This window comes from Dipodomys merriami, unplaced genomic scaffold (assembly GCF_024711535.1).
Source record: "Dipodomys merriami isolate MVZ:Mamm:240054 unplaced genomic scaffold, mDipMer1.0.p SCAF_35, whole genome shotgun sequence".
NCBI lineage: Eukaryota > Metazoa > Chordata > Mammalia > Rodentia > Heteromyidae > Dipodomys > Dipodomys merriami.
In genome coordinates this window covers 11,958,341-11,970,585 of record NW_027205048.1, presented here as the reverse complement: position 1 = coordinate 11,970,585, position 12,245 = coordinate 11,958,341, and the positions used below count along the sequence as shown (strand labels likewise).

At 46.1% G+C, this 12,245-nt stretch overlaps 1 protein-coding gene across 13 annotated transcripts in view; it reads left to right on the top strand.

The window, feature by feature from the left end:
- Positions 1-12,245, top strand: part of Fgfr2 (fibroblast growth factor receptor 2) — a 109,489-nt gene that overhangs the window by 49,566 nt on the left and 47,678 nt on the right. For all 13 annotated transcript variants that reach the window (XM_069988180.1, XM_069988178.1, XM_069988179.1 and 10 more), the window contains one exon: positions 2,117-2,240. In XM_069988180.1, the coding sequence (XP_069844281.1) occupies positions 2,117-2,240 (124 nt within the window). The remainder of the gene's footprint in view (positions 1-2,116; positions 2,241-12,245) is intronic.

Sequence of the window (12,245 nt, the reverse complement as noted above, 5' to 3'; positions counted from 1 at the left end):
CCAGGCCCTGCTTCTAGCTCTCAGGTTCCAGCTTCAGTAGCACTCAGGGAGCCAGGATTCAGGTAGAGAGTTCTCATTCAAAGTGGGAAATCGGGAGCGACAGCCTGGCAGCATCACTGTCTCCGAAGGGGAGACCTCCCGTCTCGACTCAGCTTCTTCCGCAAGGAGCAAGCACAAAGCAGAGCACAGCCCTCCTCCTTGGCAGATCAGATGCCCATGATTCATGTGACCATCCGTAGCTCACTTGTAGCTCTTATTTCCTGCTGCTAGCCTCATGGTGCTGGACTTGGAGACCACTTCCAAGAGTAGATGTGGAGGAGTCAGGGCCAGGTGACAGCAGAGCAAGGACTCATTCTGAACTCCCAGTAAGAAAAGGGCACCCTCAGCGAGGTTGATTTTGGTCTCAGCCATCACTTTGTTCTGCAGGCGTGGCTTATGTGTCCACACGCACACAGCGATGCTGTGAGGCAGCCTTAGAACCCGCTACCCGATCGACGGGTGCATCACTAACTCTGCTTGGCTCTTCTGCCCACTTAGAGTCATGAAGAGGTGATTTTCTTTATTCTCTAGTTTAGTTCCATAAATCACTCCTCTGCTTGCAAAAGCTTCTGCCTGCATTATTGGATTTTAGGTGACCACGGTTGAAAACACTTGTAATGCCCTAGAAGTCGCTCAGAAGGTCAGTTGAAATTCCTGGACTGATAGTTGGCATTACTGAGCCCTAGCTTTTTGTTTACTTTTGCTTTCTTCCCATTGGTCTGGCATGCCAGGTCTGAAATACTTGGGAATGATTTGATTCCAGTAGAAATAATAAAGCCTTGAACCCTACAATAAGAAAATCAGTATTTTTGTCCCAGTAAGGAAACTTCATGCTCATTGAAGAGTATGGTGTATTGAGATATTTGACAGGCAGGATGAACACATTAGAATCTAGTCTGTTTGCATGTGGACAGGTCGTAGGAAGAAGCACAAGGGCTTATTTTGATTCCAGCTCCTTATCTGTGTAGTCTCAAGGAGTTTGCAAACAAATGAAGATATGACTTTAGTTTCTTAAGGATTCATTGCTGCCATATTTGAAATTCTGGATCTATCAGGGACAGGCAGCATCATCTATTCCACTACCTCCAGGAGTAGGAGGGGCAGACCTAGTTTCCCAAATGGAAATTTCTAGACATCTAAGAAACCATGGTGAAAGAAATGAGGGGCTTTGGAACTAGAAAGGTCTAGAACAGCAGAATCTGGCCCAGGGGCTCCTCATGGAAGAAGGGGCCAGGACAGTCAGTAGCTGGCACGTAGTTAGTGCTTATAAGTATAAATTCTAGATGGTTCTTTACTGCTTGGGAGACTGAGGCTGCTCTGTGGCTGGGCAGCCTGCCATGGGCACTGATAATGTTAGGGCCGATGGCTGGTGCCCTGGCCGCTGGGTTTTCCTGCTGAAGTCCTTTAGTTCATGAATACAGCAGATCCTCTCCATACTCCAAACATTCCTGCCTGCCTGCCACGTCTCACAGACTCTCTGTGTGTATGTGTGTGTGTATACACGCATGTTCACATGTATGTACGTTGTTCTTGCAAGGCCTAGGCACTGTCCTTGAGATTTTTTTTTTTTTTTTTGCTCCAGGCTAGCAACACGACCACTTGAGCTACAGCATCACTTTTGGCCTTTTTTATTTTTTTTTATTTATTTATTTTTATTATTTTGGTGCTTATTTGGAGGTAAAAGTCTTATGGACTTCATTGCCTGTGCTGGTTTTGAACCATGATCCTCAGATCTCAGCCTCCTAAGTAGCTACGATTACAGGCATGAACTACCATCGCCTGGCCTTCATAGGCCTTGTTATCATGATGATTGTTATTTTGTCACCATTCTGATATTAATTATGAGGACAATTTAGAATTCAGGTGATTCTGAACCTTCCCTGCCTCCCCTGACTTCTTGTTCTGGGGGATCATGGGATGGACTAGTGCTGGGGATAGAACCCAGAGCCTTTCTCATGCTGATACACACTCTACCACTGAATTGTACTGTCAGCACCAGACAGTGTCCTGTTAAGTTCAAAGAGCAAAGTGCTCTGTATTCTGTGCTAAAGAACTACCCTTCCATTGATCTTTGCAGGTACGAACTCAGCACTGGAGCCTGATTATGGAGAGCGTGGTCCCATCTGACAAGGGCAATTACACCTGTGTGGTGGAGAACGAATACGGGGCCATCAACCACACGTACCACCTGGATGTCGTCGGTGAGTAGGCATTACTTCATGGGAGCTCTCTGCCACCCGACTGTTCTAGTCTGACTCATTAAGCGCCATCAAAGTGAGACTTGTTTTTCCGAAATTTAAGGAGTCTTGGCTTGCTTTTTTGTTCTTTCTAGAAGGTACTTGGCAGTGTTCTATTTCCTGATGAGCCAGTTATTATTTTTTAAAATGAGCTTGGTAGGATCCTCTAGGTTCCCAAACATCATCTTTATAAGGTACATGTGGTATAAAACATCTTGACCTCCTGGAAACAGATTATTCTGAAAAAATGCGAGTGGGCAGGGAAGGGGAACTATGCCCCAACTATGCCATGCGGCTGCAGGGGCGAGGAAGAGATCTTGCATTGACGGAGACCATAGCTTGCTAGAAAATGGGCATTGTCTAGGAGAGTTGTTAGACACTGCCAGTTTGGTGCATGCTCCTGGTAGGTGTTTTGTCTGTGAAAGGGGACCACAGGTATGAGCTGATGAATACCTTTGGTTTGGAGCGCACAGCTAATCAGGCATTTTTGTTGAACATCTTCAGATCATGTCACCTGTACTCTTAGAAACACCAATTAATTCCCAAGTTTTTGCCTGTTGTGGCTTGTTGTTGTAAGTGGTCATATACCACACCTTTCGCCCCACTCCCATCATTGGGCCCATGTTTTGAGGTACCTGATTGGTCTGCCATTTTCTGTGTAGAGGTTACTGACTTCTAAAGATTCTACTGAAAGCTCACAGGAATCCAGTTTTTGGTCCTGTGACTTGGTAACACTGTACACACATGCTTACCTACCCTCTGTGCATATGTGAAGTCTTTTCTACATCATGCAGTGTGCACGGCCCCTGGTATTCTCTCATTTGAGGGTAGTTCTGGTCTTTCCACAAGGCATAAAACTCTTCAAAGAGACAAATTACAAGACACCTGAACTGCCCTAAGAAAGATTAAAAACCTTTCTAGCCTATCTATCCTAGCTGCTTAGGAGGCTGAGATCTGAAGATCATGGTTTGAAGCCAGCCTGGGCAGGCAAATGTGAGAAACCGTTATCTCTAGTGAACCAGCAAAAAGCTAGAAGTAGAGGTGTATCTTAAGTAGTAGAGAAGCAGTCTTGAGTGGAAAAGCTAAGCCAGACATGAGGCCCTGAGTTCAAGCTCCCTGATATTCACACACACACACACACACACACACACACACACACTCTCTCTCTCTCTCTCTCTCTCTCTCTCTCTCTCTCTCTCTCTCTCTCTCTTTCCCAAAACTGGACTAACTGAAAGGCGTCAGTTTGGTTAACTTAAGATTTAGATTAAAGTAAAAATGAAAACAATCTGATTTTCTGTCAAGTGAAGGTAAATGCTCTGCTTCATATAGTGGGATGTAGTCTTCAAATTGCATAGAAGCATTCTTTACAAAGAATATTTACTTCAACCTTTGAGTTGTTTAAACGACTGAATATGAAGTTTGCTTAAGTCTTCACATAAAGTCTAGTCTAGGAAGTGGCATTGTAGCTCAAGTGGTAGAACACTAGCCTTGAGCTGAAGAGCTGAGGGACAGTGCTCAGGCCCAGAGTTCAAGCCCTATGACTGACAAAATACATAAATAAATGAATGAATAAAAATAAAGTCTAGTCTACACTATTCATAAAAGTATGAGTCTTGCCAGGCATTGATAGCTCATGCCTGTAATCCTAGCTACTCAGGAGGCTGAGATCTGAGGATCGCAGTTCAAAGCCAGCCTGGGCAGGAAACTCCATGAGACTCTTCTCTCCAGTAAAACTACTCAGAAAAACCAGAAGTGGATGGGCTGGGAAGGTGGCTCAGTGGTAGAGCGCTTGCCTTGCATGCATGAGGCCCTGGGTTTGATTCCTCAGCACCACATAAGCATAAAAAAAAAAAAAAAAAAAAACCAGAAGTGGTGCTGTGGCTCAAGTGGTAGTGTGCTCACCTTGAGCTGAAGAGCTGAGGGACAGCGCCCAGGCCCAGAGTTCAAGCCCTACGACTGAAGTATGAGTCTTAGAGCCATTTATTCCTTTTCTCATAGAGATATTTGTGGTATGTTGTTGAGAATTACTAGTTCAGATATGAGAAGCGAATGGCTGTCATGAATTTTCAACACTGACACATTAGAAATCGGCCAATTGGAGGGCGTATGGTTTGCAATGTCTTTGGGCTGTGTGTACCAAATTTGGCATGAAAGGTTTCCACTTTAGGAAAGAAAGTTAGATCCATGCTTAAAGCTCTAAAAGCCTGATTTTGAAATTAAATAATTTATTGAGGGCGGTGGGGGGGCCGTGGGGGGAGAGATTGTGCTGTAGCAATCTTCTGGGGTTCTACCTTTCCACAGGTCTGTACATTGTTCATTAGCATTGATTGGGGCCAGGCCAGCAATTGGGAGTCAGGTCTGGGCTGCTCCAGCCCTGGGCTCTGGCTTGCAGCAAGTTTTAGACTGAATTGTTATGTAAAGCATTCAAAAGCCCCTCACCCCACCTCCCCTTTGAGCTTTCTGGCAGTTCATTCCTATGAAGCCCTGAAATCTCTCTTCGCGTTTAGGGTTGGGATTTGAATTGGGCTGCTGAATAATGGAATTGTGCTGTCTAATGCTAATCCTCTGGCAATCAGTCTTGTTGAAAAGAGCCTATGATTCAGCGGGGCAATGCAGAGTGAGCATGGAGTGTGTGGAGTAATGCCGAGGCCTGGTTATGTCACACATTTGGGAGATGGCCCAGCATAACGCCGGCCAATAATGACACAATGCTTGTTGGGAATATCCATTAAAGCTCAAGTCTAATAATTTTCCAAGCCTTGAACCTTCTTTATAAATAGAAGCCAGAAGTCAGTGGAGTCTAAGACATTTTCAGTAAGAATGGAGGTGGGAAATACTCTCATCTTTGCTCCCAAACCCTAGTAATTGCTTGGAGAAGTGCTCATAAAACAAGAATCGAGTCAGCTGAAGAATACCCTGCAGACTTGCAGTCATCTGATCATCTCTGTAAGGGGAAAGGCAAAGGCTTCAAACTTCAGCAACACATTTAATATACCAAATTTAATATACCACCACGTGGTAGTAGCTTCTTACCTATCTCTCTCTTGCTCAGCAAATCAGAAACTGCCCCATGAAAATGAAGTCCTGCTCTTAATTCATTCTCTCTGGTTTTATTTTTGTTGCTATGATACATAGATTTGTGGTTCAGATACTAGAAAGCATCAAAATGGGTGAGATCTTTTTATTGAAATTCTTCCTCGGAAAGGCATCTCTATAAGCACTTTAATGCGAGAGGCGTGTAATTTAAGTGACATTCTTGTGTTCTGGAATTAAACAGCAAGCCATTGTTGTACGTGAGGGGAGTTGATATTGTTTGCGGGAGCCCTTTTAGGGGCCTTGCTTGAGCCTCATTAAAATTGACACCATTACTTTTCAGCCATTTACAGCAAGGGAAAATTAGTGCGAAGTTCCACATCGCAGTAATTGCAACAGTAATGCAACAGGCTGCCCTCAAGTAGGTAGAGGGATGTGCTAAGTCTTTGCCTTGGTCCATCAGTGATTGTTGTTGAAGCCTTGGATCTGATGGGGCCCTGCCAGCAATAAAGCTGCGCCTAAGATAAGTCATTAACTCTTCTCACTTCCCTTGTATCTGATCGTGAGCTGAGGCCCATGCGTATTAGAAACAAAAGTGGCTTGATATTGTGACAAATGCCCGGAGCCTGTCAGAAGGTGCACCTGGTTACCAGGTGCTTTGGGACTTGGTCCTTTGCTTTGTTGAGCTGCTGTTGTTATCATCAGGACAATTAATTGGAATGATGATCCTTATTTAATTCCCAGGAGGGTTGTATGAGTTTCCTTGAGCTGCTGTAACAAATAACCCCAAATGGATTTTTTTTTTCTTTGAGTGTTAGTTTTTAATAACTTTTATTGGCCTCAACCTGAAGTCTTACTAACCAAACCGGGCCATGTTGTCAGAGGCTTTCCTATTTTCTGCTGAGGTCTGCATCTCTAACTTTGTCACTGATGCCAGCCTGGACTGGCCTGGTTGCTGGGTTTACAGAAGAGGATGGCAGAGTTGGGATGCTTCATGTTGGGTCTATTTACCCCTGCCCCTACCCTTCACTCTTCTTATAGCTGAGGATGGCTGGGTCCAACAGGGGCTGAGTGCTTTGTGAAAGGACTTGGAAAAAACATTTTTCTCTGTGTGTGTGTGTGTTTGTGCGTGCACACACACGTGCATGTGTGCATGGGTGTGTGTGCCCGTAGTGGGCCTCGAACTCAGGACCTTGTGTTCTTGTTTGGCTTGTTTTACTCAAGGCTGGTATTCCACCACTTGAGCCATGCCTCCACTTCTTTTAATTATTATTGGCTATTAATTGGCGATAAGCGTCTCTCAGATTTGTCTGCCAAGGCTAGCTCTGAACCTCAGTCCTCACAGTTCAGTCTCCCAAGTAGCTAGGATTACAGATGTGAGCCACCAAGCCCATTTTGGAAAAGGCATTTGAGCCGAGGTTTCAGTCTAGGGCCTCTTGACACTGATTCAGAAGCCTGGTTGCTTTTTCTCACTCCCAGAGACTGGCTTTGCATTTACACCCTGTCCTTCTTGGACTGGTCACTCCAGAAACCGTCCATAGCCAACCAGTGACTTTCCCGCCTGGCACTGGGTATCTGAGGACACAGGGTACCATGGAGGTAGAAATGGAGCCTCTAGATTTGCCAAGGCCAGTCATGTTCTCTCCATTGGCTTACCTTTCCAGAAACTCATGTCTCGCCCCAGAGTGAAAGCTGCCAGCCCTGACTTGCTTAGAGGCAGCTGGCAATGGCTACCGGTTAGCCCTTTCCATAAATTCTCTGCAACTCTTGCTCGGGACATGACGGGACTCAGCCTAGCAGCATGAAGAAACCTGCCCGGGTGATGCCCCCCGGGGTCTGAGGGAGGAGTCCCTTCTCCCCAGTGCCCAGGTGAGCCCGCTGACACCTGGCCCCATGCCTTTGGCAGCCCATCCCCAGTGGGAGAAGAAATTTCACAAAGTGCCCCCCTCCCCCTCTTTGGGGGTGGCCAAAGTCCTGGGGGAACAAAGGCCCAGCGTGCTCACTGAATCAGGCAAAGGGACAGAGGAATTGTGTCCCCTAAGTCAGATCTGAAGAGTGAATTCTGGCCACACTTATGGAACAGAACAGTTTTTTAAGTCAACAAAGGAATATTAGCCTAGCAAATTAATTAACCAGTGAGTTCATTACCATGAGGATTGCTTCCACTCACCTCCTCAGGAAGAGCACATCTTGGCCCTGGGTTCTTTTATCCTGTGACCCCAGCAGACAGAGGTCTTGACTTTCCATGTACCAGAGAGCAGTCTTGGAGGGAGCATTTAGTGCTATCGGAACTGTGAATCTCCAGATTATGTAACCCCGTGGGGGTTGGCCTTCTGGCCAGGCCTTACTGGATTTTTTCCATATTTACGATCTTGCTACCAACCCGTTCTGTTCCATTTCTTTGTGTAAGGTAGGATTTGGTGTTCTGTGCTGGTGTCGGCTCCATGCATCGGCTCTGGAGTTGTGAAACCTAGCTGGAGGGAGGCAGGAAGCCCCCTCTCCCCAGAAACACTGAGGTGGCATGTCACGGGATCCGTCCCAATGCATACGATTGTGAGGGCACCTGTCACCGCAGAGCCACCGCACTGGGACAGCGACTGAGTGGCAGCACATTCTGTGGCTTTTTGCCATTTTCACCCTCTTCCCAAACCATAGTTGTCACACTTAAGGCCTTAAGGGTCTCAGGGCTGGTGTCTCCTTGCCAGACAAGGAGTGCTGCTGGGGTTCGGGGGTGGGCGTGGGGGTGGGGGCGGCGCTGTTACAGAAGAGAGTTCAGATCTTGTTTTCCATCCTTAGCGAGCTGAATGGCTTTGGGCAATGCCAGCCCCTCTGCCCTCACATCACTCTATTGATACGTGGCAGAGTAATAATACGGATGACCCTTCCTCGCTCTTCCCAGGCGATCCTGCGCTTCCTCCGGTCTCCAGGCTGAGCCCTACACTCAGCCCACGTGTGCCAGAAGGAGCGGTCAGCATGGAGGTGTCCAAACGCCCTCTGCCAGGAGTGTTTAGTGAGCCTGCGCATGCTGCTCCTCACTCCTTTCACACAGCTGGGCTTCCCGGGGCAAAGGCTGAGCGCAGAGCAGGATTGCTCAGATGCTCTGACCAGTAAAGCGAGATTTTTCCCAAAAAGGAACTGCTCTGTGCAGGCCGGGAGAGAAGAGGCCAGCCTGCGGGGGCCTGTGTGGAGGAGACTTGGTGATGGCGGCATTTTTGTTGTGTTCTCTGCCAGCCATCAGCTGTCCTTTGCCCCCGCCACTGGGGGAGGCAGGCCGTGGATTGATTGCTTTCCCTCCTGGCAGGTGGCCTGGTGAGGTGGCCTGGACAGGGCTGATAGTGGGTTGGTTGTCTAACCTTTGGCATTGAGGGTGTAGCGTGGGCACAGGATGTAGGGGTGTTAGAGTCGGGTCAATGTCTTACAGTTTAAGGTCTCTTACCTGGACCACACCTCACGTAGAGATGCCGGTGGATGGAGCTCTTCATCAGAGCTTGCCACATAGATGGCAGGCACAGTGTCTGTGTGCAGGAACACAGCAAGGTTTCTATGTGCCAAATTGAAATACAAGTTGAGCACCTTCAAACTGAAGTTCCCCAATCCTAGTTACCTCTGTGTGTGTGTGTGTGTGTGTGTGTGTGTGTGTGTGTGCGCGCGCGCACGCGCGCATGTGCGTGTGTATACGTCCTACTGATTATATTGTAGATCAAAGCTTGTCCTGGTTTTTCCTCTGAAAGTTTCAGATTTTAAGCCTTTGGATATTAGACTTTTTTTTTGATTAAAGATGATCAATCAGTCCATGCACACATTCCAATATCTGAGAAACTTTCACATCTGAACTGCTTTAAATCTCCAGCATTCTGGAGAAGGCACTACGCATCTTATGGTAAAAACAGAGTTTGATGAGTTACTTTGTGGGTCTTAATGTATTTCAAATTCAAAAGCAGCAAATCTACAAGGCTTGCTCTGAACGTACTTCTTACGGCTTCATCAACAGCTGCCTGTAGAAAGTAAAAGGCTCCTCTTGGTCAGATTTATGCTAACTTCCAGGAAGATGTGAGTGTGGACGAAGCTGTTGAGTTCTTGATCGGTCCTCTGGTTTTGTCCTGGATTCTCTTTCCCTGAGAACACCCTGTTGTTCAAGTCACCATCTTCCTATCTGGTTCGTAGCCAGTCCAGTGCAGGAAGCTGTTGGGAGATGGAGTGTGGAGAAGGTACGGTAGAAGGTTGTTCTGTTTCTTCCTCTGGAAAGAGGTGAGGTGGTAAGGTTGTCATTATCTTGATTGAGGGAAGAGAACAAAGTAAAGCACATTAGCACATGAAGGAGTCGTGGCCTTCTAGCTTTCTCATTTCAACCGTGTGAAAACCCCAAACAGTTACAGTGAAGAGTTGGAAATCTTGGATCTTAACAGAACTCTAACTTTTTCCTTCTTTTTCCCAGAGACTCTTCATTGTGTGACTCTCTTAAATAAGACCTGTGTGTCCGGCATACAGCTCAGATTGTGCCCTAGGCATGTCCTTTTATCAGCAGTGGCCTTCTGAGGACAATCATTGGCTGTCATGCTAGATATGAAAACGCAAGTTCTTAAGTGTCCTTTCAATTATGTATTTTGGAGCTAGAGCTGAGGATTCGAGGTTCAAAGCCAGCCTGAGCAGGAAAGTCTATGAGATTCTTCTCTCCGATGAACAAATGAAAAAATAGAGGCCAGAAGTGGAGCCTGTGGCTCAAGTAGTAAAGCACCAGCCATTGGTGAGAAAGCCAGGTGACAGTGTGAGGCTCTGAGTGCCCGTAACTGCACGTGTGCCTGCGTGCGTGCACACGCACGTATGCACGCGTGTGCACATGCACACACACACACACAAAAGAGAGAGAATCATCCTGTATATGAGATTGTTGCCAACTGTACGTTATGAGCTAGGTCTGGGCTGTGAGCAGAGCAGTTTGGATCTGAGACTCCTGGGATCTGCTGATACTTTGAAGCCTCCCTGTAGCTGATGCTCGTACAATAGAGCATCTGGAACCACAACTCCTTTCTGTGTCTGAGTTTTGTTCCCAAGAAAACAATAGGTTTATTATTCAAATTCTCATGTTGCTTACAGCAAAGGGAAACATTGCTTGATTGTTGGCTCAGATGGGCTAAAAGCCCCTCCTTCTATTCTAGGTAGAGTCTAGAAAAAATGTTTCTAGACTTCTGGAAGAGAGGTTTTTTTATATGGCAAAAGTGATGAAAGCAATCCATGTTTGTGCCATGGACAGCTCACTGTGTCTGTACGTGTCGATCTACTTCAGCTCTTATTAGTGTGGTATACTAAATGTATCATCATTGTTTATAGGTTGTGTGTATCTGTTAGTTCCCTAAAACAAAAAACAAAACACAATGGTAAAACTTTCATGCATACTTATTATGGGGCACCTGTGTGAATACTTTGCTAGAACAGAGTTTTCTTTCTTTCTTTCTTTTCTTTCTTTCTTTCTTTCTTTTTTTTTTTTTTTGTTGTTGTTGTTGGCCGTCGAACTTGAATTCTGGGCCTGGACGCTATCCCTCAGCTCTTCAGCTCAAGGCTAGCATCATTCTACCACTTGAGCCACAGCACCATTTCTGTTTTTCTGGTGGTTTATTAGAGATAAGAGTCTCACAGACTTTCCTGCCCAGGCTGGCTTTGAACTACAATCCTCAGATCTCAGCCTCCTGAGTAGCTAGGATGACAGGTGTGAGTCATCGGTGCCCAGCTAGGACAGAGTTCTCAAGTTGGGCTGTCTGGATCCTTTTAATAGATAATTTAATAGGTAATGTAGGAACTTCGGGTTCCTGACTTGGATTGGGGGCTCTCTGGTGTCCTCAATTTTTGTTTGTTTCTTTGCAAATCATCTGAGAGAAGATAATCTAAATGGGAGTTCAGCATTTCTGACAGGAGAGTATATTTAATCCCTGAACAATTCAAAACAAAACAAAACAGAGCATGTTCTTTTTCCAGCATGCTTTTGCCATGAAGGGAGCTCAGCTATGTAAGACACCAGCTGATGATCGTGCATTCCTGATCCATGGCGTTGCCCTGTCCTGAGAGCACAGGGCTGGGGCTCGTAGGGCCTGGACTCCAGGCCCATGCCCAGCAGCACTCTGTCAGCTGTGTTTACCCCAGCTCCTCAGGAGGGAGTCTACAAAGATCTGACGCTAGCATCTGCATCAGCATCCACAGCCCAGCGTCGGGGACACCACGCGCTCAGTCTTGAGTTACAAGAGAGGAAAAGCTCTCATTTAGTAAACTAGACAACATAAACATACTTAGCTAACTGAGACGTAGGTTTCCCATGACCCTAGACACCTGTCTTAATATTTCCACCTTCTGTACATTCTCTTCCCACCCCTCTTTCTCTCTTCCTTTTGTGCCAGTCCTAAGGCTTGAACTCATGGCTTGAGTGCTGACCTGGAGCTTTGTTTATTCAAAGTTGGTGCACTACTACTTGAGCCACACACCCCTTCTGGCTTTTTGGTGGTTAATTGGAAATAAGAGTCTCACAGCCTTTCTTTTCCCAGTCTGGCTTTGAACTGTGATACTCTCAGCATCTCGAATAGCTAAGATTACAGGTGTCAGCTGCTGGCATTGAAGTACCATGTCTCCTTTTTTTTAAAAAAAAAAATTGTGATAAGAGATACCCAGCATAAAGTTGGCCACTTCAGTAATCACTTGATTCAGTAACATTCAGTACATTTTAAAATTTTATTTATTTACTTTATTAAGTAGTTTGTTAAAGGAGTTTTAACTCCGTGAGTTCAGGTTATAAGTACAGTGCATCTTGTCAATGCCACCCCTTATATTGTTTGCGCCCCCCAATGCATTTGAGGTGCTGCGTGAGCACAGCACTGTCCCCCCCAATACACACAGCACTTCAACTCCAGGCATGTCTCATCATCTCAAAGCCGTGCCCCCTTTTCTCCCCCA